This window comes from Bos javanicus, chromosome 10 (genome assembly GCF_032452875.1).
Source record: "Bos javanicus breed banteng chromosome 10, ARS-OSU_banteng_1.0, whole genome shotgun sequence".
In the NCBI taxonomy this organism is placed as follows: domain Eukaryota; kingdom Metazoa; phylum Chordata; class Mammalia; order Artiodactyla; family Bovidae; genus Bos; species Bos javanicus.
The window spans coordinates 53,214,783-53,236,093 of NC_083877.1; the positions used below are offsets into that span (position 1 = coordinate 53,214,783).

The 21,311-nt window shown below is 37.2% G+C and overlaps 1 protein-coding gene across 9 annotated transcripts in view; it reads left to right on the forward strand.

Moving 5' to 3' along the window:
• ZNF280D (zinc finger protein 280D) overlaps positions 1-21,311 on the forward strand; it is a 129,589-nt gene that overhangs the window by 22,297 nt on the left and 85,981 nt on the right. For 8 of the 9 annotated variants that reach the window (XM_061431184.1, XM_061431190.1, XM_061431192.1 and 5 more), the window contains 4 exons: positions 4,827-4,973; positions 7,969-8,034; positions 8,135-8,274; positions 20,794-20,911. In XM_061431184.1, coding sequence (XP_061287168.1) covers positions 4,827-4,973; positions 7,969-8,034; positions 8,135-8,274; positions 20,794-20,911 — 471 coding nt within the window. The remainder of the gene's footprint in view (positions 1-4,826; positions 4,974-7,968; positions 8,035-8,134; positions 8,275-20,793; positions 20,912-21,311) is intronic. The other variant, XM_061431191.1, reaches the window with a different exon arrangement.

Sequence of the window (21,311 nt, forward strand, 5' to 3'; positions counted from 1 at the left end):
ATTTTCCACAGTTTGTTTGATCCACACAGTCAAAGTCTTTAGTGTAGTCAATGAAGTAGATGTAGGTATTTTTCTGGAATTCTCTTGCTTTTTTGATGATCCAGTGGATGTTGGCAAATTGATCTCTGGTTCCTCTACCTTTTCTAAATCCAGCTTGAACAATCTGGAAGTTCTTGGTTCACATACTGTTGAAGCCTAGCTTGGAGAATTTTGAACATTACTTTGCTAATGTGTGAGATGAGTGCAGTTGTGTGGTAGTTTGAGCATTCTTTGGCATTGCCTTTCTTTGGGATGGGAATGAAAACTCACCTTTCCAGTCCTGTGGCCGTTGCTGAGTTTTCCAAATTTGTTGGCATATTGAGTGCAGCACTTTAACAGCATCATCTTTTAGGATTTGAAATAGCTCAGCTGGAATTCCATCATGTCCACTAGCTTGTTCGTAGTGATGCTTTCTAAGGCCCACTTGACTTTGTACTCTAGGATGTCTGGCTCTAGGTGAGTGATCTCACCATCATGGTTATCCTGGATCATTAAGACTTGTTTTTTTGTATAGTTCTTCTGTGTATTCTTGCCACCTCTTCTTAATATCTTCTGTTTCTGTTAGGTCCATACCATTTCTGTCCTTTATTGAGCCCTTCTTTGCATGAAATGTTCCCTTGGTATCTCTCATTTTCTTGAAGAGATCTCTAGTCTTTCCCATTCTATTGTTTTCCTCTATTTGTTTGCATTGATCACTTAGGAAGGCTTTCTTATGTTTCTTTTATGCATAGGCAAAATCTAATTATTTCTAAAAATATTATAAAGCTGTCATGTATCTTCAAAAATTATTTCTCAACAACATATCCTGAATATATTGACAATGGCAGTGCCATGCTAAAGAGTGAGGTGGAAGACCTTTGTTTTCTCCATGAGTTTGATAGATCTGTCATAGCAAAGTATTATAGAGTAGATGACTTAACAGAAACTTATTTTCTCATATTTCTGGAGGCTAGATGTCTAAGATCTAGGTATTTTTGAGTGACTTGAAGGAAGGATATATTTCAGGCCTCTCCTTTGCTTATAGATGGTCATCTGCTTCCTATGTCTTCAAATGGTCTTACCTCTGTACATGTATATGTGTCCTGATCTGCTCTTCTCTTATGGACAATGATCATAATGTATTAGCGCCCACTCTCATAATCTCACTTTAACTTACTTCTTTAAAGATTCTGCCTCCAAATATATACACATTGTGAGGTACTGATGGTGAGGACTTCAGAATATGAATTTTGGAGAAACTCAGTTTAGTTCGTAACATGTACCAACTAGAAATATAGGATATTTTTAATATTGGTATTTAATGAATTTCCCTAATCTTTTAAAAGTAGGCATTGCTTGACTTCACCTACTTTCCTGGTTTTAGATTATTATATATGTCTGTACTGCCTATCTTATATGTAGAGTGAAATATACTGTCAAGGAGCTCATTTTGCCTTGAATGTAGTAATGTTTTTAATCATTTGACTTGAAGAATTCTATATAACTATTAAAACAGTATAGTTTAGAAAAGAAAGGGATCACTTCATGATATTGATGACATTTGGGAAAATGAGAAGGCCTTATTTATTTATATATTTTTTGGTAGGTGGACTACTAAACATTTAAGTAATTATAGACCAGGAAATGATTTAAGGTACATTTATAGAAGGGAAAATTCTTTTAAATTTGTAAAAGAATGGCACCTACTTTAATAAGGTATTTCCTGTGTATGACATCTCCAAAGTACTGTTTCAATTAGCACTATCTTTTAAGATGGTGGTAGAACATTGTCTTAAGTTTGAGTCAAAAGAGAAATGGCATTGCTTTATTATAATAAAAAATGACCTCTAGAAGTTACCACCTTTAATTCATAATGATATCATTGTCTAAGCCAGAACCTTTGAGCCCTGGAGGTTTTTTCCTTTTGAAGTCTCCCTCTGTCCTATACCCCCACTCCAGTACTCTTGCCTGGAAAATTGCATGGACGGAGGAGCCTGGTAGGCTGTAGTCCATGGGGTCGCTAAGAGTCGGACACGATTGAGAGACTTCATTTTCACTTTTCACTTTCCTGCATTGGAGAAGGCAATGGCACCCCACTCCAGTACTCTTGCCTGGAGAATCTCACGGGTGGAGGAGCCTGGTAGGCTGCAGTCCATGGGGTCGTGAAGAGTTGGACACAACTGAGTGACTTCACTTTCACTTTTCACTTTCCTTCATTGGAGAAGTAAATGGCAACCCACTCCAGTGTTCTTGCCTGGAGAATCCCAGGGACGGGGAGCCTGGTGTGCTGCCGTCTATGGGGTCGCACAGAGTCGGACATGACTGAAGCGACTTAGAGCAGCAGCAGCATCCTGTCCTATACAGACAGACAGATAGACAGACAGACATTTTGTTGTTTAGTCGCTCAGTCATGTTCAACTCTTTGCAACCCATGGATTGCAGCACGCCAGGCTTCCCTGTCCTTCACTATCTCCCTGAGTTTGCTCAAGCTCACGTCCATTGTGTCAGTGATGCCATCCAGCCATCTCCTCCTCTGTCGCCCTCTTCTGCCCTCAATCTTTCCCAGCATCAGGGTCTTTTCCTATGAGTTGGCCCTTGTGTGTGTGTGTGTGTGTATATACACACACGCATATGTATATATACCCTCTTTATATATCACTTGTACCCGTCTCCATTCCTGTTACTTTAGTTTAGAACTTTAATACTGTATCTCTTTTTTTCCCTCCTCTGCTACTCTTACTCTTCCTTTTTCTCCTTCATCTCAGCTTAAAGTATACACATAGTTTTAAATAAAGCAAACAACTTAAAAAGACTATGTGGTTTAGCCTCAGTTTCTTAAAAAGTGCTAATGTGCGTATATATTTGTGCTTTCCGTTGCATAGTCAGTTTTAACCATTTTCTGGTACTATTCTGTCATGAGGATTTTTGCTTTTTACAGCTATCCCTTCCTTCCCTCTAAGTGTCTCCCAATTTTTGGTTAAATCTGTATTTGATATTTTCATTATGATGTCCATATAAACACTATTTACTGATGAGCATGGTAGTATGCTATTCATATGCTATTATATATAGAATAGCATGTGAGGGAATACATTTTTTACTTGTTTGTTTACCCAGCAATTAATACTTTTCATGTTTTTTGATTTGCTAACTTTTATTAACATCTATAGCTAAATCTTCTCACACCCTCAAGAACCTCTCAGTTCAATTTTCAGTATGTTGAAATCTGTCAGGTAGTATAAAATTTTATATTTTAATCATCTTTTCTTTGGCCTCCTGGAGATGTTCCTCCTGAAGGTACTGTTCTCAGGCGTTAGTCTAGACTGGCTGTTCTTTAGGCCTGCTGAACTTCTGTTGTCCTGGAACTTTGTACTGTGTTGAATGCCATGTTTTCTACATCCTGTGTCTTCCTCTTTCTTTACTGAGTCTCTTGTTTTGGTGGATTCTATAGTAACTTCAGGAGAACGAGTGCCTGGGAAGTAAATTTTGTGTGATGTTGCTGATCCTTACTCTTAAACTTAAATGAAAAGTTTGGATTTTCTAAATTGAAATATAATTTTGGTAAGAATTTTTAAAGAATTGTTTTACTGTGTTCTAGTTTCTGTTCTTATTACTCTTAATCTTTTGTATATGACCTGTTTCTGTTCCCTAACTCCCAATCCCTGAAGATATTCTCTTTATCTTTTTTGTTCTGAAATTTGGCAGTGATATGTCCTGGTATAACTTTTTTCTTGATTGTTGTATTGAGTGTTAATGGGATCTTTCAGCTCAGAGATTATTGTCTTCTGATCTTGGAAATTTTCTTGCATTATTTCTTTGATAACTTACCCCCTGCTTTCTCTCTATTCTCTTTCTATAAATTTAAGTGTTGTACCTTTAAATTGATTTTCTAACAACCTTGTATTCTCTGTTTTGTTTGTGTGTGTGTGTGTGTTTATATACATTTTTTTTTTCAGTTCTGAGGACATTTGTTTTTTTAAGTGAATGAAAAGATTTTGGCTGTTGTATTTTAAATCCTATTTTGTCGTTACTTTTTATAACATCCTTTTTGGTCTCATATCTCTGAAGATGCTAACTATATTTTCTCTAATATTTGTCTTTCTTTTTGTACCTCTTTTCCTAAGGGTTCTTTCTCTGTTTTATTGATTTTGGTCTGGAAGACAAGAGGTTTTTCTAAAATTTCTGGTGCTTATTGGTTGTATATTTAACACCAAAGCACTAAAATGCTTCTATGCTTGGTCAGAACTTCTAGGATGGTGATATTTTACTGTATGTTCTTTGGTCTGTTTCTTCAGGCAAGAAATTTTCCCTGATTGGAATAAATCTCACTTTGTTCTTTTATTTTAGTCTAGCATCTCATCCTTTCTTTGCTATGTACCTGACATACCTAAATTGGGTTCAGTTTTTCTGTTCTCTCTCCCATCTGTTGCCTTTTATTCTTAGTTTGTCTCTCATTTGTTAGTACATTTTTTCCCAGATAATGGTTCAGTGCAATCTTTTTCATAGATAATCATATTCCAGGTGTATGACTGAAACTGACTTTGTTCCCAAATGTTCTGTCCACTGTAAATAACTACTATCAACCATTATCTATCAATCATCTCTTTATCTAAGTTTTACTAGTTTAAATCTTAGAGAGTGAACTCTGAGTTTCTCACAATTGCTGCCATGTACTAACTGTGAATATCAACTCAGAAATTGCTATTAGGATTATTAAAGTAGATCTTAAATCTCCTACTATGTATTACAAAAATGTATTTATTTTTCTTTTTGAAAATAAGGTTTGCTTCTCTCCTTTTGAAAATTAGATAATTCAAAAATGGCAGAGCTCTTTATGGAATGTGAAGAAGAAGAGTTGGAACCATGGCAGAAGAAAGTAAAAGAGGTTGATGATGATGATGATGATGAACCGATCTTTGTTGGAGAGATATCAAGTTCAAAACCAGCAATTTCAAGTGAGCATTTACTTTCAGTAAACCCCAGTTTTCTAAGATACCATTTCTAATGGAAAACCTTGTGAACTCTCTTATACGCATTTAATTAAGTCCTTGTTCCTTTGTAAGGAGTTAAGGATGAAAGATTGGGTGGGAAATTGGTAAGAATTTCAGAATTAAAGTTTTAAAATCAGGAACTTGTGGAAGGAGCTAAGAAGTTAAAATATCAGATGTGAGAAAACTAAATGGACTAAGACAAACTGGTGACATCAGAAGTTTTTCATAATAGAAATCATAATTTTTAGTGGAGCCAAGTAACCTGTTTATCTTTTTGTTCATTTTCTATTTTTTCCCCCCTCACTTAAAACCCAGAAACAGAAGAGTTTAGAATATTTTGCTTAAAATGTTAGAATACACTAAGTATGTTTAGGTTAGTCTTAGATAGGGGTTCTCACATGCAAGCAGCTGCCTCATTGCAGTGACATTTATAGTAGCTACAAAATTCATAGGCAGTGAATGATTTCAGTTAAGAGTAATTGGATTTGCCATTGTTATAATGTTAAAGACAAATGGCTCTTGTCATCCACTCAGTAATGTATGGAAGTACAGAGAAGTAATGTATACATTTCAGGGGAGAAAGAGAAAATAGATCCCTTCCCATTGCACTTACATGTGTTTTGTTTGCTTAAGTCAGGAGAATTTACCAAAGCTCATAACCAGCATACTAGTGTTTTGTTTTGTTTTGCCAAAATCAGTGCTTAAAAGTATAACAGAGAGACTGCTTTCAAATTTTCTGAAAGCCTGATTCTTTCTTCTATTGCCTCTAAGCTTGGAATGACACTTTTTTTTTTTCAGTTTTATCAGAGGGAGACTAGCTTAACTGATGAAATTCTGAATAGCATTTTTTGTGGAAGATTGATAATCACTCAAAAGAGGTTCTGAATGGAGTGCTACTTTGATTATAAATTGAACTAGGTGTGGTGGCATACTTGTTGCTGATAGTGGAACATAATTATACATTCTCTTAATTACTGTTTCTAGTTGCTATAATTATTTTATATGGGAATATTACCATATTGCAAAATTGTTACTCAAGTTGTCTTACTGAAAACAAGACAATTAAGACTTAAATTGAATTTATACTGATTTTTAGATGACTCTTAACAGTGTTCAAATAGAAAAATGTATGTTAATTTTAAAATAATTGTCAGAAGGAGACTGATCCCAGTAGAATTTCTTTTCTGTACTCTTAAGATGCAGAATTTAAATGATTGTATTGTTGCTTTTGTATAAGCCATAAAATATTTTAACATATGGAGTATGAGCTAAATGTTTATATATGTCGCCACAAAGGAAGGTAAAAAATTTTTTATTGTAGAATACAAAAACCAAAACATACTTGAGCAGTAATCCTTTGAAGGTTTGAATAAATACTTAATCTTGAATTTATGCATGAAAGTATTGTCAAGTTGTTTGAGCAGATTGTTCTCCTTTCAGTTCAGTTCAGTTCAGTCGCTCAGTCGTGTCCAACTCTTTGTGACCCCATGAATTGCAGCACGCCAGGCCTCCCTGTCTATCACCAACTCCTGGAGTTCACTCAAACTCACGTCCATCGAGTCGGTGATGCCATCCAGCCATCTCATCCTCTGTCGTCCCCTTCTCCTCCTGCCCCCAATCCCTCCCAGCATCAGAGTCTTTTCCAATGAGTCAACTCTTCCCATGAGGTGGCCAAAGTACTGGAGTTTCAGCTTTAGCATCATTCCTTCCAAAGAACACCCACGACTGACCTCCTTTAGAATGGACATCTCTAATACTTAGGTATAGAGTACTGCACTGTCATTTTCAGAAAACAGTCCTACTTTTATATGGCCCTTTACACTACAGAATTGGAGAAGGCAATGGCACCCCACTCCAGTACTCTTGCCTGGAAAATCTCATGGACGGAGGAGCCTGGTAGGCTGCAGTCCATGGGGTCGCTAAGAGTCAGGCACGATTAAGTGACTTCACTTTCATTTTTCACTTTCATGCATTAGAGAAGGAAATGGCAACCCACTCCAGTGTTCTTGCCTGGAGAATCCCAGGGACAGAGGAGCCTGGTGGACTGCTGTCTATGGGGTCGCACAGAGTCAGACATAACTGAAGCAACTTAGCAGCAGCAGCAGCAGCTAGTAGCTTGCGCACTCTCTCTCTGTCTATACTACAGAGGCTTGTTCCTTTCTATTATTAGGGGAAATGAGGAAATTGTTTTATGAAGTCTGGTGTTGGTCCTTTTACCTTTTTCTAAACAATAATTTTAGGCAGATCCTTAGTCTTCTGAATTTTAGTTCTGTCATAGAAAAACCTGTAAATTATTGAGTTCACATGCATGCATGCAATTAGAAACTTTAAACTGATCCTGAAAGTCGTATTAGGCTCTGACTGACTTCTGGTATAGTGATAAATATGAAGCCCGTTAAATTGCAAGATATTCTGGTAAACTGTATGTTCACTTTAGTCTGCATTCTCTAATAGCTTCCCTTTCAGGACTTGAGTAATGGTGGAGATAATCCAATGAGGTCCCTTATAATGATACTTTAGGGCTTATAAGGGTGTGAATTGGATATGGATGTTGGACAGGATTTGATTTTCAGTAAATAGGAACTTGAATGCATGTATGTACAGCCCTTTCATCTCTCAAAGCAAGATATATACTTCAATTTTAGTTGTATATGAATATATTTTTGGAATATTTTTGCCAATTATGTGAACTATTTCTTTGCCATGCAGAAGATTTTACTTATGGGTAGTCATATTTATCAATCTTTAACTTCTGGGTTTTGGATTTTGAATTACAGTTAGAAATATTATTCTTATTCTATAAGAATTAAGATACTATTTTTAGTAGATAAAGATATATATGTTAACCTGTATACTCCTTCCAGAAATCTTTTCAGTTGTTTTCAGTGTATGATTTCTATTTATATATATATATATATAATTCAAACAATGAGTTTTAAAATAATGTAATCTTTTATAGATATTTTGAATAGAGTAAACCCCAGCTCATATTCGAGGGGAATAAAGAATGGTGCACTCTGCCGAGGTACAGTAGTATTTTACTATTTTTATTTTAAAGTGAAGTATTTTGACATCATTGATTATATAGAAATATATTCAATGTGTTGTGTAATTTTAAAATACAGGTATTACTCCTGCATTCAAGCCTACAAGTCAACATTACACGAATCCAGCATCAAATCCAGTGGCTGCCTCGCCAGTAAATTTTCATCCTGAATCTAGATCTTCAGATAGTTCTGTTATTGTTCAGCCTTTGTCTAAACCTGTAAGTGTTTCTGAAACTACACAGTCAGCTCAGGGATATGTTGGGTATTATTTATCTGTGTCAACAATGCACAGTGAAAATTCTGTATTTCCATGGCTAATCATTCAGTGGAATCATTATCAGCATCAGAAAATATCACCATCTTTATGATAGTTTAACCAGTACCCAAATAATAATTGTAGGAACAAACTACCCAGCCTGTTTTTAGATCTGATAATATGCTTAAATAGGCTACAGTATTGAAAACTGTGCTATTAAAACATGAATAAAAGTATATTTAGTAATAATGGCAAGCTATTTCAGATTGTAAACTGGGCTAAATGTTCTTAGTTCTTAACTGGGAAAATTGCTAGAGGCTATTGTAGCCTTTTATTCTGAAAACATACCTTCATAGTTTAGTTTAACTTTTATAGAAAGTAATAGTTAATATTGAGTTGTTAATGTGTGTAAGGTTTTGTGCTATCATGAATTAATCTCTTTAAATTCTTAAATGTTCCTGTGAAGTAGGCAGTATTATTTATTTTTGTTTTATAGTTGAGGAAACTGAGGCTCACGTAGTTTAAATAATTCACTCAAGGTGGCACAGCTGGAAAATGGTAGATCTGGGATTTCAGTCCATTGCCTTAGTGTAAAAATTTTCAAAGTGTAGTCATCAGTCCCCTGGGGTACCCCTGAGACTGTTTCATGGGCTTTGGATCAACAGTATTGTCAAAATAATGCAAAGGAACTGTTTGCTTTTGTCACTGTGTTGACACTTGCACTGATGATGCAAAAGCAATGGTGAGTAAACTGCTGGGGTGTTAGTATGAATAGTAGTTTTTGTACTAGTCATCATCATGTACTCAAAATAAAAATTGTTTCAGTCATACTCAGTTACTTTGATGAAATATTAAAATGTCATTAATTTTATGAACTCTCTACCCTTGAATATATGTCTTTTAAAATGTTTCACGTATGAAATGGGTAGTATGCATAATATACTTCTATGTCTGAGGTATGATGATTAGCTTGGGAAAAAGTTCTAGTGTGGCTTAATGTTCAGCTAAATTACCCAGAAAACCATTTTTACTTGAAAGGATGACTGAAACCATGGTGTATATTACTATTAACTTAGTGGTTTAAAACCACATACTTCTATTATGTCACAGATTTTGTGAGTTAGGAGTCATGTCATGTCTTAGCTGGATCTTCTGCTTCAGGGTTCCTCCAGGCTTCATTCCAGATGTGAAGCTCAACTAGGAAGTGTCTACTTCCAAGTTCTCATGGTTATTGGTAGCATTCTGTTCCTTAAGGGTTGTCATATTGAGCATCTCAATATTTTACTGGCTTTTGGTTGGCTCCTTGCCAGGTTGAGTTTTCCCACCATGGCTCTTACTTCTTCAGAGCCCACAAGGGAGAGAGAATGCTTAGCAGGATGGCATTATCAGATCAGATCAGATCAGTCACTCAGTCATGTCCGACTCTTTGCAACCCCATGAATCACAGCACGCCAGGCCTCCCTGTCCATCACCAACTCCTGGAGTTCACTGAGACTCACGTCCATTGAGTCAGCGATGCCATCCAGCCATCTCATCCTCTGTCGTCCCCTTCTCCTCCTGCCCCCAATCCCTCCCAGCATCAGAGTCTTTTCCAATGAGTCAACTCTTCGCACGAGGTGGCCAAAGTACTGGAGTTTCAGCTTTAGCATCATTCCTTCCAAAGAAATCCCAGGGCTGATCTCCTTCAGAATGGACTGGTTGGATCTCCTTGCAATCCAAGGGACTCTCAAGAGTCTTCTCCAACGCCACAGTTCAAAAGCATCAGTTCTTTGGCGCTCAGCCTTCTTCACAGTCCAACTCTCACATCCTTACATGACCACAGGAAAAACCATAGCCTTGACTAGATGAACCTTTGTTGGCAAAGTAATTATGTAATGTAATCACATAGAAAAAGTCATATGTATCCCTGTCACTTTTGCTCTACTCTGTCAGAAGCAAGTCACATGACTTGCCTTCACTCAAAGAGAGAGAATCACACAGGACATGAATTCCAGGGAGTGGGGATCATGGAGGCTACTTTTAAGAGTCTGTCTGCCACACACAGTGAGTTCTTCACTTTTTGTTGTTTGGTAGACAGGTCTTCAAAATTGAATAAAGTGCACTTGTCAACCTAAAGGAAAACAACTGATAGTATTTCTTGCCATTGATGAAATTTGAGCTATCAAGTAAAAATTAGAATTATGAACAACTTGTATCAGTCATCATGATCTTAACAGCTTCTCAGTACATAAAATCTTTTCTTATGGTTGGTAGTATTAATAAATATGATTTTTTTATATTGTGTAATGAACTCTGTCAATATTTGGAAGATTATGTAATTCAAAGAAATCAGTATTTTCAAAATAATGTATGATATAATAAAATCATGCATGAATAAGATTCATTCAAAGTGCAAGATAATACATTTTAATGTAACAGTTCAAAAAGCTCAGTGATAGGGAGTCAGATTCCACTTTGCAGCAAACCTTTAAGAAAATACTGACTGTTGAGTTTTGGTATTGTATCAAAGAAATATATACACATTTATTGTAATTTGCTATTAAAATACTCCCTTTTTTAGCTGTTAATATTTATGAAACCAGAGTATCTTGATTCTTCAACCAAAACATTTTAACAGAATGAAAGCAGAAGCAGTTATGAGAGTATAGCTGTTTTTTATTAATCTAGACATTAAGGATATTTGCAGAGATGTAAAACAGTGCCACTGTTTTCTCTGATTCTTTTGTGTTTGCTAGATAGCCATTTAAAAAAAAATGTTATTCATGTTAATTTGTAATGGGTTTATTATTTTGAAATTTTCTGTTTTAATCTGTAATATGGTAAATATCAGTAGATATAACCTACCTTTTGATTTTAAATATTTGAAGGGGTTCTGAAATCAAGGACTTAAGAATCCTTAAACAGAAAGTTACCCAAAATTTGACGATTCTTTGCTACTGGAGTTGAATTAACTCAGTAGTTTTTTTCATGCCATCATAAGCTCTTTGACATTGGCCTTACAGAATTAATAAATTTTCCCTAAAATATTTGTTCTTTTTACAATAAGTGAAACAACTGCTGAAGCACCTATAGATTTTATTACAAATATTCAAGTTCAAAAACAGAATTGAATCTAAATATTTTTAGAATAATCCATTTTCCCTGTATTTCATATTACTATTAGGTAAATTACACATATTTGTTACCACAAAAAATTTATATTTTGAGATGTTTCTTTCATAGAGGACCTATTAAATTTAATTTTATATTCATGAAAAGGAAAATCTATGCCTAAACAAAGTCAGCTCCCAATTATGTTTTGAAGAGGTCATATATCATAAAAAGTAAGAGTATCTTTAGGCAAATACCTTCCCCTCCCTGCCTCCAAATCTTTTCTGTGGTTTTAGCATTCTGAAATAATAATACTGATAAGAGTCCAGGACTAGTTGTCTAGAAAACTTATATTGAACCAAGAGACTTGAATGATGATTCTGCCTTTTTTAAAACTAGAGCATTGTCAAAACTTCTCTCAGCCTCATTTTCTTCATTTCTAAAATGAGAGCTAACTTTCAATCTTGGATCCTAACATGGCAAGCTACCTAAAATGTAAAGATTCTTTGTTATTAGTAGAATCAAATTAACTTGGAAAGTTTCTCATACTTATTATAAGCTGTTTGGCATTTGAGGGATAGAAAATCAGAAAAAGAAACTATTATTTAATTTAGTTTGATATATAAAAATCTTCACAACATTGGACTTAGGGAGAATAAAAAATAACAGTGAGGGGTGGTATCTTTGGTGTTAAAAGTTAGAAACTGGAGCTTTTTCTAGCTGAAAATATTTTACATCCGTAGGCATAGTTTTTGTTTTTTTTGTAATAATTTTATTTACTTTTCACTGGGCTGGGTCTTCATTGCTGCCTTAGCTTTTCTCTAGTTGTGGTGAAAGGGGGCTATTCTCCGCTGGTGTCTCATTGCTGTGGTTTCTCTTTTGGAGCACAGGTTTTGGGGCCTGTAGGCCCCAGTAGTTCTGGCACGGGCTTGGTAGTTGCAGCTCCTAGGCTCTAGAACACAGGCTCAGTAGTTATGGTGCACAGGCACAATTGCTCCACGACATGTGGAATCTTCGCCGATCAGGGATCGAACATGTGTCTCCTGGACTGGCAGGTGAATTCTTTACAGTTGAGCTACCAGGGAAGTCCTATAGGCATAGTTTTTAAATCAAAACACCTCAATTCACGGTTCCCAAACTTGGGGAAGTTTTTTAAAAAATTTTGTCAGTTGGTCTGGGTGGATGTGTCTTAAAAATAATACATTTAAAAACACTCTATGTGATTCTATTGTGCACAGTTAGGAATGACAGAGATATTACATACTCTGGAATGAATTGAGAATCCTATGTAAGGGAACTTACTCTGAATTTTAGAAGCCACTGCGTTAAATATATTACAATTTTTCATTTTATGTCATGTTTTCTGTATATGTATATTTTTACTTTTTCATGTAATATCTTTATACTTCTGTATCTCTTTCAAATCTCAGGGAGTGAGGATATACTATATTTTAAAAGTCAATGTGATATAGCTTAAGGGCATAGGCTTTGTAATTAAACAGACCCAGGTTCTAATTACAGCTCCATCAATAATAAGTAGGATTGAATTGGGAACCTTGTGTAACCACACCTAACATTAGTTTCAGTTCAGTTCAGTCACTCATGGACTCTTTGCAACCCCATGGACTGCAGCACGCCAGACCTTCCTGTCCATCACCAACTCACGGAGTTTACTCAGAATCATGTCTATTGAGTTGGTGATGTCAACCAACCATTTCATCCTCTGTCGTCCCCTTCTCCTCGCACCATCAATCTTTCCCAGCATTGGGGTCTTTTCACATGAGTCAGTTCTTTGCATCAGGTGGCCAAAGTATTGGAGTTTCAGCTTCAGCATCAGTCCTTTAGTGAATATTCAGGACTGATTTCCTTAGGATGGCGTGGTTGGATCTCCTTGCTGTCCAAGGGACGCTCAAGAGTCTTCTCCAACACCACAGTTCAAAAGCATCAATTCTTTGGCGCTCAGCTTTCTTTATAGTCCAACTCTCACATCCATGCATGAATACTAGAAAAACCATAGCTTTGACTAGACAGACCTTTGTTGGCAAGGTAATGTCTCTGCTTTTGAATATGCTATCTAGGTTGGACATAACTTTGCTTTCAAGGAGCAAGCATCTTTTATTTTATTTTATTTTTTTTTAGCATCTTTTAATTTCATGGCTTCAGTCACCATCTGCAGTGATTTTGGAGCCCTCCAAAATAAAATCTGTCACCGTTTCCCCTCTTTCCCCATCTATTTGCCATGAAGAGATGGGACCGAATGCCATAATCTTAGTTTTCTGAATGTTGAGCTTTAAGCCAACTTTTTCACTCTCTTCTTTCACTTTCATCAAGAGGCTCTTTAGTTCTTCACTTTCTGCCATAAGGGTGGTGTCATCTGCATATCTGAGGTTATTGATATTTCTCCTGGCAATCTTGATTCCAGCTTGTGTTTTATCCAGCCCAGCGTTTCTCATGATGTACTCTGCATATAAGTTAAATAAGCATTTCTTCTAAGGGATTCTTGCCCACAATAGTAGATATAATGGTCATCGGAGTTAAATTCACCCATTCCAGTCCATCTTAGTTCACTGATTCCTAGAATGTGAACATTCACTCTTGCCATCTCCTGTTGACCACTTCGAATTTGCCTTGATTCATGGACCTAACATTCCAGGTTCCTATGCAATATTGCTCGTTACAGTGTCGGACCTTGCTTCTATCACCAGTCACATCCACAACTGGGTGTTGTTTTTGCTTTGGCTCCATCCCTTCATTCTTTCTGGAGTTAATTCTCCGGTGATCTGTAGTAACATATTGGGCACCTACTGACCTGGGGAGTTCATCTTTCAGTGTCCTATCTTTTTGACTTTTCATACTGTTCATGAGGTTCTCAAGGCAAGAATACTGAAGTGGTTTGCCATTCCCTTCTCCCGTGGGCCACGTTTTGTCAGAACTCTCCACCATAACCCATCTGTCTTGGGTCGTGCTACAGGGCACGGCTTATAGTTTCATTGAGTTAGACAAGGCTGTGGTCCATGTGGTCAGATTGTTTAGTTTTCGGTGATTGTGGTTTTCAGTCTGTTTTCCCCCTAATGGAGAAGAAGAAGAGGCTTATTGAAGCTTTCTGATGGGAGAGACTGACTGAGGGGGAAACTGGGTTTTGTTCTTATGGGCGGGGCCATGCTCAGTAAATCTTTAATCCAATTTTCTGTTGAAGGGCAGGACTGTGTTCCCTCCCTGTTAATTGACCTGGGGCCAAACTACAGTGGAGGTAATGAAGATAATGGCTGCTGCTGCTGCTAAGGCACTTCAGTCGTGTCTGACTCTGTGCGACCCCATAGATGGCAGCCCACCAGGCTCCTCTGTCCATGGGATTCTCCAGGCAAGAACACTGGAATGGGTTGCCGTTTTCTCCTCCAATGCATGAAAGTGAAAAGTGAAAGTGAAGTCGCTCAGTCGGTCCGACTCTTAGCGACCCCATGGACTGCAGCCTACCAGGCTCCTCCGTCCATGGGATTTTCCAGGCAAGAGTACTGGAGTGGGGTGCCATTGCCTTCTCCAAGATAATGGCTACCTCCTTCAAATGGTCCCATGCATGCACTGCTACACTTAGTGTCCCCAACCTTGCAGCAGTCACTGCCGACCCATGCCTCTGCTGGAGACTCCTGGACACTAATGGGCAAGTCTGGGTCAGTCTCTTGTGGGGTCACTGCTCCTTTCATTAGTTTACTTATTAGGTAAACATTAGGAGAAGGCAGTGGCAAGCCACTCCAGTACTCTTGCCTGGAAAATACCATGGATGGAGGAGCCTGGTAGGTTGCAGTCCATGGGGTTGCTAAGGGTCGGACACAACTGAGTGACTTCACTTTCTTTCACTTTGCACTTTCATGCACTGGAAAAGGAAATGGCAACCCACTCCAGTGTTCTTGCCTGGAGAACCCCAGGGACGGGGGAGCCTGGTGGGCTGCCGTCTATGGGGTTGCACAGAGTCAGATGACTGAAGCGACTTAGCAGCAGCAGCACCAGCAGCAGTTTACCTATTTATAAAATGGGATATAATATTAAGTCTTTGTTAGTACTGTGTGACAACTACTTGTTTTAATAATATAAGGTGCCTTGAAGTGCAGGTTTATTTAAAATATGACTGTGACTTCAGGCGGTGCTAGTGGTAAAGAACCCTGCCAATGAAGGAGACTTGAGAGGAGGGTTTGATCCCTGGGATGGAAGGATCACCTGGAGGAGAGCATGACAACCCACTCCAGTATCCTTGCCTGGAGAATGCCTTGGATGGAGGATCCTGGCAGGCTACAGTCCATAGAGTTGCAGAGAGTCAGGCACCCCTGAAGTGACCTAGCATGCACACTTATGGCTTTTTTTAAGTGTGAAAGGTGAATAACTTCAAGTTCAGAAATGACTTGCCCAAAGTTTTGTAGCTAAATAAATGTGTGGATCTTCTGGAGCCCAGTTGTGTTGATCTTTCTGAACTATTTAGAAGACATTAAAAGTTCTATGTTAGATAATTATTTTAATCTGTTATTGTTGAATAATATGTACCTGCTCTCTGAAATTGTGAGTTGTTTTCTAAGAAAGCATTTAACAGTATTAACTTTATACTTCTGTTAACTGTTTTAGAAAATATAAGTGAATGTTTTACCTTTTTAAGTGTAAATATTTGAAGAAAATATTTATGTTGAAGCAATGTCATGTTTGGTTGCAATTAAGTAATGTGGCATCACTGATTTTTTTTTGTATTACACATTAAGGTTCAAATGCAGGTATCTGCCTCTTAGGCCTTAAATTCTGAGAGTGGTTTTGGTTACTTCTGTACTTGTTTCCATAACAATTTTTTTTTTTAAACAACAGTAATAATTTATTTAGTGACAGATTGGCCATTTGTGAAGGGTGTGGTAGGGAAGGCTTATGTCTTTTCAAAACTAAGAAAAATTTTTATTGAGGTGTAGTTGACGTACAACATTCTATTGGTTTCAGATGTTCAACATGCTATTAGTTTGAAGTGTACAGCACAATGGTTTAAAATTTGTGTATATTGTGAAATGACTACCACAGTAAGTCTGGTTCTAGTCTGTCACCATATGTCATTATAGAATTTTTTTCTTGTGATGAGAAATTCTAAGATCTGTCTTAGTAACTTTCACATATGCGCTACAGTGTTATTAACACAGTCACCATGCTCAATGTCATGTTTTCATTATTTTATAACTGGAAGCTTGTATATTTTAACTCCTTTCACCCATATTTTTGTTTCTGTAACTTTTTATGGACAAACCCGTTTCAATAGAAAAGTTAGTAGTAAACCAAAATTCTTAAAACTTATTTATACCTTAATTTATAAGCACAGAACAAACAAAACCTTTCTGTTTCTATTTTGAAATACTGTGTATTTTGGTGGGAAAATTTAGAAAGAGAGACGAGTGCATACTGTACTTTGATTTTTTTTCTCACCTGCAAACAGTGTAGGTCATATCAATCAGAAGCAGACTGTATACCCAGATACGTATTCTCTTTTATCCCTGAACATTCTACTAAGAATGTATCATTGGCTTTTTCTCAAAATCATGATATTAGTGGTTGTATGATAGTCTGTCATTTTATTTAGCCATTCTTTCATTGTTGGACATAAAGATTTTTAATTTTTACTGTTAAAAATGCTATAATTACCCAATAAGCATTTTCATTTCTGTACCATAAAATTTTAAAGGAAAATAGTTGAACAAAAGGATGTGAACTTATATAAAGCCTTTGATAGCTACTGCCAAAATTTTCATGCAGAAAAGTTATACCTAAATATAGCCTCTATTTTGCCAGTAGTATGTGTTTTCATTATTTTTTAATTCATAAATTTTAATTCATACTAATTTTAGATTTATAGGGAAAGTAATACAATATACCCCTAACGGAAAGTAGTTTCCTGTATTGATGTCATCTTACTTAATATAACTAAATTGCAGATCTTATTCAGTTTTACCAGTTTTTTCATTAATGTCTTTTTTTAATTCCCAGGATTCTGTTTAGGATCACACCTTACAGTTTGTTATTTCTTCTTAGTCTCCTCATATTTTTCTACAATTACTTATTCTATGTCTATTATGAGCTTGATACTTTTAAGAGAAGTAGCAGTTATTTTGTACTGTTTAACTGCCATTGTCTTTATTTGCATTTCTTTGGCTAAATTGAAAAAAATAGTTTTTGTATATATTGGTCATTGTTTTTTGTTTTTGAAGTGCCTCAGTTTATGTCCTTTGCCCATTTTTCTCTTAAAGTGATTTTTTCTGTTTTAGACTTTAAGTCTTGTTAATCTTTGAGCTTTTACTTGCTGTATATTATGACCCATAGAATAGTCCAAAAATCACTCTAATGAGAGCTCACTCTTCAGTGGTGATCTTATATATACAGCATTGGGATCTATTTTTTGTGTGTGTATCAGTGTATTTAATATATAAAAATTTTGGAGTACATATATACATCTAAATTATATTGACCATATTTTTCATGATTCAGTTCAGTTCAGTTCAGTCGCTCAGTCATGTCCAGCTCTTTGCGACCCCATGAATTGCAGCACACCAGGCCTCCCTGTCCATCACCAACTCCCGAAGTTAACTCAAACTCACGTCCATCGAGTCGGTGATGCCATCCAGCCATCTCATCCTCCGTCGTCCCCTTCTCCTCCTGCCCCCAATCCCTCCCAGCATCAGAGTCTTTTCCAATGAATCAACTCTTCTAGTGAGGTGGACAAAGTACTGGAGTTTCAGCTTTAGCATCATTCTTTCCAAAGAAATCCCAGGGCTGATCTCCTTCAGAATGGACTGGTTGGATCTCCTTGCAGTCCAAGGGACTCTCAAGAGTCTTCTCCAACACCACAGTTCAAAAGCATCAATACTTAGGCGCTCAGCTTTCTTCATGGTCGAACTCACATCCATACATGACCACTGGAAAAACCATAGCCTTGACTAGACGGACCTTTGTTGGCAAAGTAACGTCTCTGCTTTTGAATATGCTATCTAGGTTGGTCATAACTTTCCTTCCAAGGAGAAAGCGTCTTTTAATTTCATAACTGCAGTCACCATCTGCAGTGATTTTGGAGCCCCCAAAAATAAAGTCTGACACTGTTTCCACTGTTTCTCCATCTATTTGCCATGAAGTGATGGGACCAGATGCCATGATCTTAGTTTTCTGAATGTTGAGCTTTAAGCCAACTTTTCACTCTCCACTTTCACTTTCATCAAGAGGCTTTTTTTAGTTCCTCTTCACTTTCTGCCATAAGGGTGGTGTCATCTCCATATCTGAGGTTATTGGTATTTCTCCCAGCAGTCTTGATTCCAGCTTGTGCTTCTTCCAGCCCAGCGTTTCTCATGATGTACTCTGCATGTAAGTTAAATAAGCAGGGTGACAATATACAGCCTTGATGTACTCCTTTTCCTATTTGGAACCAGTCTGCTGTTCCATGTCCAGTTCTAACTGTTTCTTCCTGACCTGCATATAGGTTTCTCAAGAGGCAGGTCAGGTGGTCTGGTATTCCCATCTCTTTCAGAATTTTCCACAGTTTATTGTGATCCACACAGTCGAAGGCTTTGGCATAGGCAATAAAGCAGAAATAGATGTTTTTTTGGAACTCTCTTGCTTTTTTGATGATCCAGTAGATGTTGGCAATTTGATCTCTGGTTCCTCTGCCTTTTCTAAAACCAGCTTGAACATCTGGAAGTTCACAGTTCACGTACTGCTGAAGCTGGCTTGGAGAATTTTGAGCATTATTTTACTAGCGTGTGAGATGAGTGCAATTGTGTGGTAGTTTGCTGCTGCTGCTGCTAAGTTGCTTCAGTCGTGTCCGACTCTGTGCGACCCCATAGATGGCAGCCCTCCCGGCTCTCCCGTCCCTGGGGTTCTCCAGGCAAGAATACTGGAGTGGGTTGCCATTTCCTTCTCCAATGCAGGAAAGTGAAAAGTGAAAGTGAAGTTGCTCAGTCGTGTCTGACTCCTAGCGATCCCGTGGACTCCAGCCTACCAGGCTCCTCCATCCATGGGACCTTTCCGGCAAGAATACTGGAGTGGGTTGCCATTGCCTTCTCCATCCAGTTGCCAACTCTGTGGGAGTTTGAGCATTCCTTATTAATACTAAATAATCTATTTAGTATTTTATACTATTACATACCCTATATCTTTGTGCTAACGTATAAATTTATACTGTCTGATGTTTGACTATGTTATGATTCTTTTCATACTTCTCACTCTTCTTTTCTTGGTATCTTCCTGCTGAGACCACCCTTTGCCCTGATGAAGGACTGAAGCTTTCCTTGAGCCCTAAGGCCTCAAGAAATGGAGCAGATGTCCCAGATCATTCCTATAAACAGCTTCCATTCTAAACCTTGTGTGCCTAGCTTTCTTATTTGTTCATCCTTCTGACAGTTTGTATATTTGCCCTATAAGATGGGAGATTGCCTGGCCCAGCATGACTTTGCATAGGATGGTGGGAAGAGTGGGGGATTCATTCTTTCTCTTCCTGAGACTTGGCTTACAAATTTTGCCAATAAAAGTGATTCCAAAACTCGTACCATGTGATGTGTTCATCCCTAACCTTGATGCACCGTACTACAGAGTAGTTCCCAGTTTTTTTGCCCTTATATTTTATCTATGGGGTTTATAGAGGAATAGAAGCTTTTGAAATTGTACTTAGGTCAGTATGTTTACTTATTTTTTCCTTGCTTTTACCCAAAGATTTTGATAACCTCTGTTATTTGCTCTTTGATAGGAATCCTACATTTTTAGTGACTCTCTGAAGTATATCAATCTTACTGATTTAAAATGGGTTTGTATGTTTCTTTGACCTTGAAAAAAAATCAGGCTGGGATTTTTCCCTAATTGTAACTGGCTAGTCAGGGATAAGCCAACTCTCAGTAATAACTTGGAGAAGGCAGTGGCGCCCCACTCCAGTACTCTTGCCTGGAAAATGCCATGGATGGAGGAGCCTGGTAGGCTGTAGTCCATGGGGTCTTGAAGAGTCGGACACGACTGAAGAACTTCGCTTTCACTTTTCACTTTCATGTGTTGGAGAAGGAAATGGCAACCCACTCCAGTGTTCTTGCCTGGAGAATCCCAGGGACGGGGAGCCTGGTGGGCTGCCGTCTATGGGGTCGCACAGAGTCGGACACGACTGAAGTGACTTAGCAGCAGCAGCAGCAGCAGCAGTAATAACTTGCTTTCAGTTTTAGTAGATATTAATTTTGGCATAATAGTAATAATTGCCTTGTGTTTTTTAGCTCATTAGTAATGGAGTCATTAAAGGTTATTCTTATAATATTGGCATACAGTTACATTTCCCTTTACAAGTTTGTGAAGCAAAATAATTATAACTTTGTTTGACTACATGTAATGTTCTTCCTTTGAAATATTTTAACAGGGTTATGTAACGAACTCATCACGAGTTGTTTCTAATAATTCTTCAGAGTTACTGTTTGACTTGACCCAAGATTCAGGATTACCACATTACCAAGCAGGACCAGCACTTTCTATAACAGGTTGGTTTCAGCACTTTTTCAAAAAATTAGAAAAAGAAAACTTGGTGAATAAGCATATGAAATTGACTTTCTGTTTTGAGGTCTGTGTCTTCATGTTAAGTTTTTCACATATTGTAAGGTGTAATGGCACTAACAATTCTTGAATGCCATTTTGGTGGTTTTAAATGAAATCTTATTTAGTAATATTATATTCGTTTATATATTAATTAATTAATATATATTGTATATTAGTAATGTTATCTTTCTTCCTGTTAATTTAGTATGCTAACCAGCTTTGACCTTGTTCTCAGTTGGCATTAAACGTGGGCTGAGAAAAATTTTTATTTTATTTTTACTTTGTTTTATTGGAGTATAGTTGATTTACAATGTTATGTTATTTTCAGGTGTATAACAACTTGAT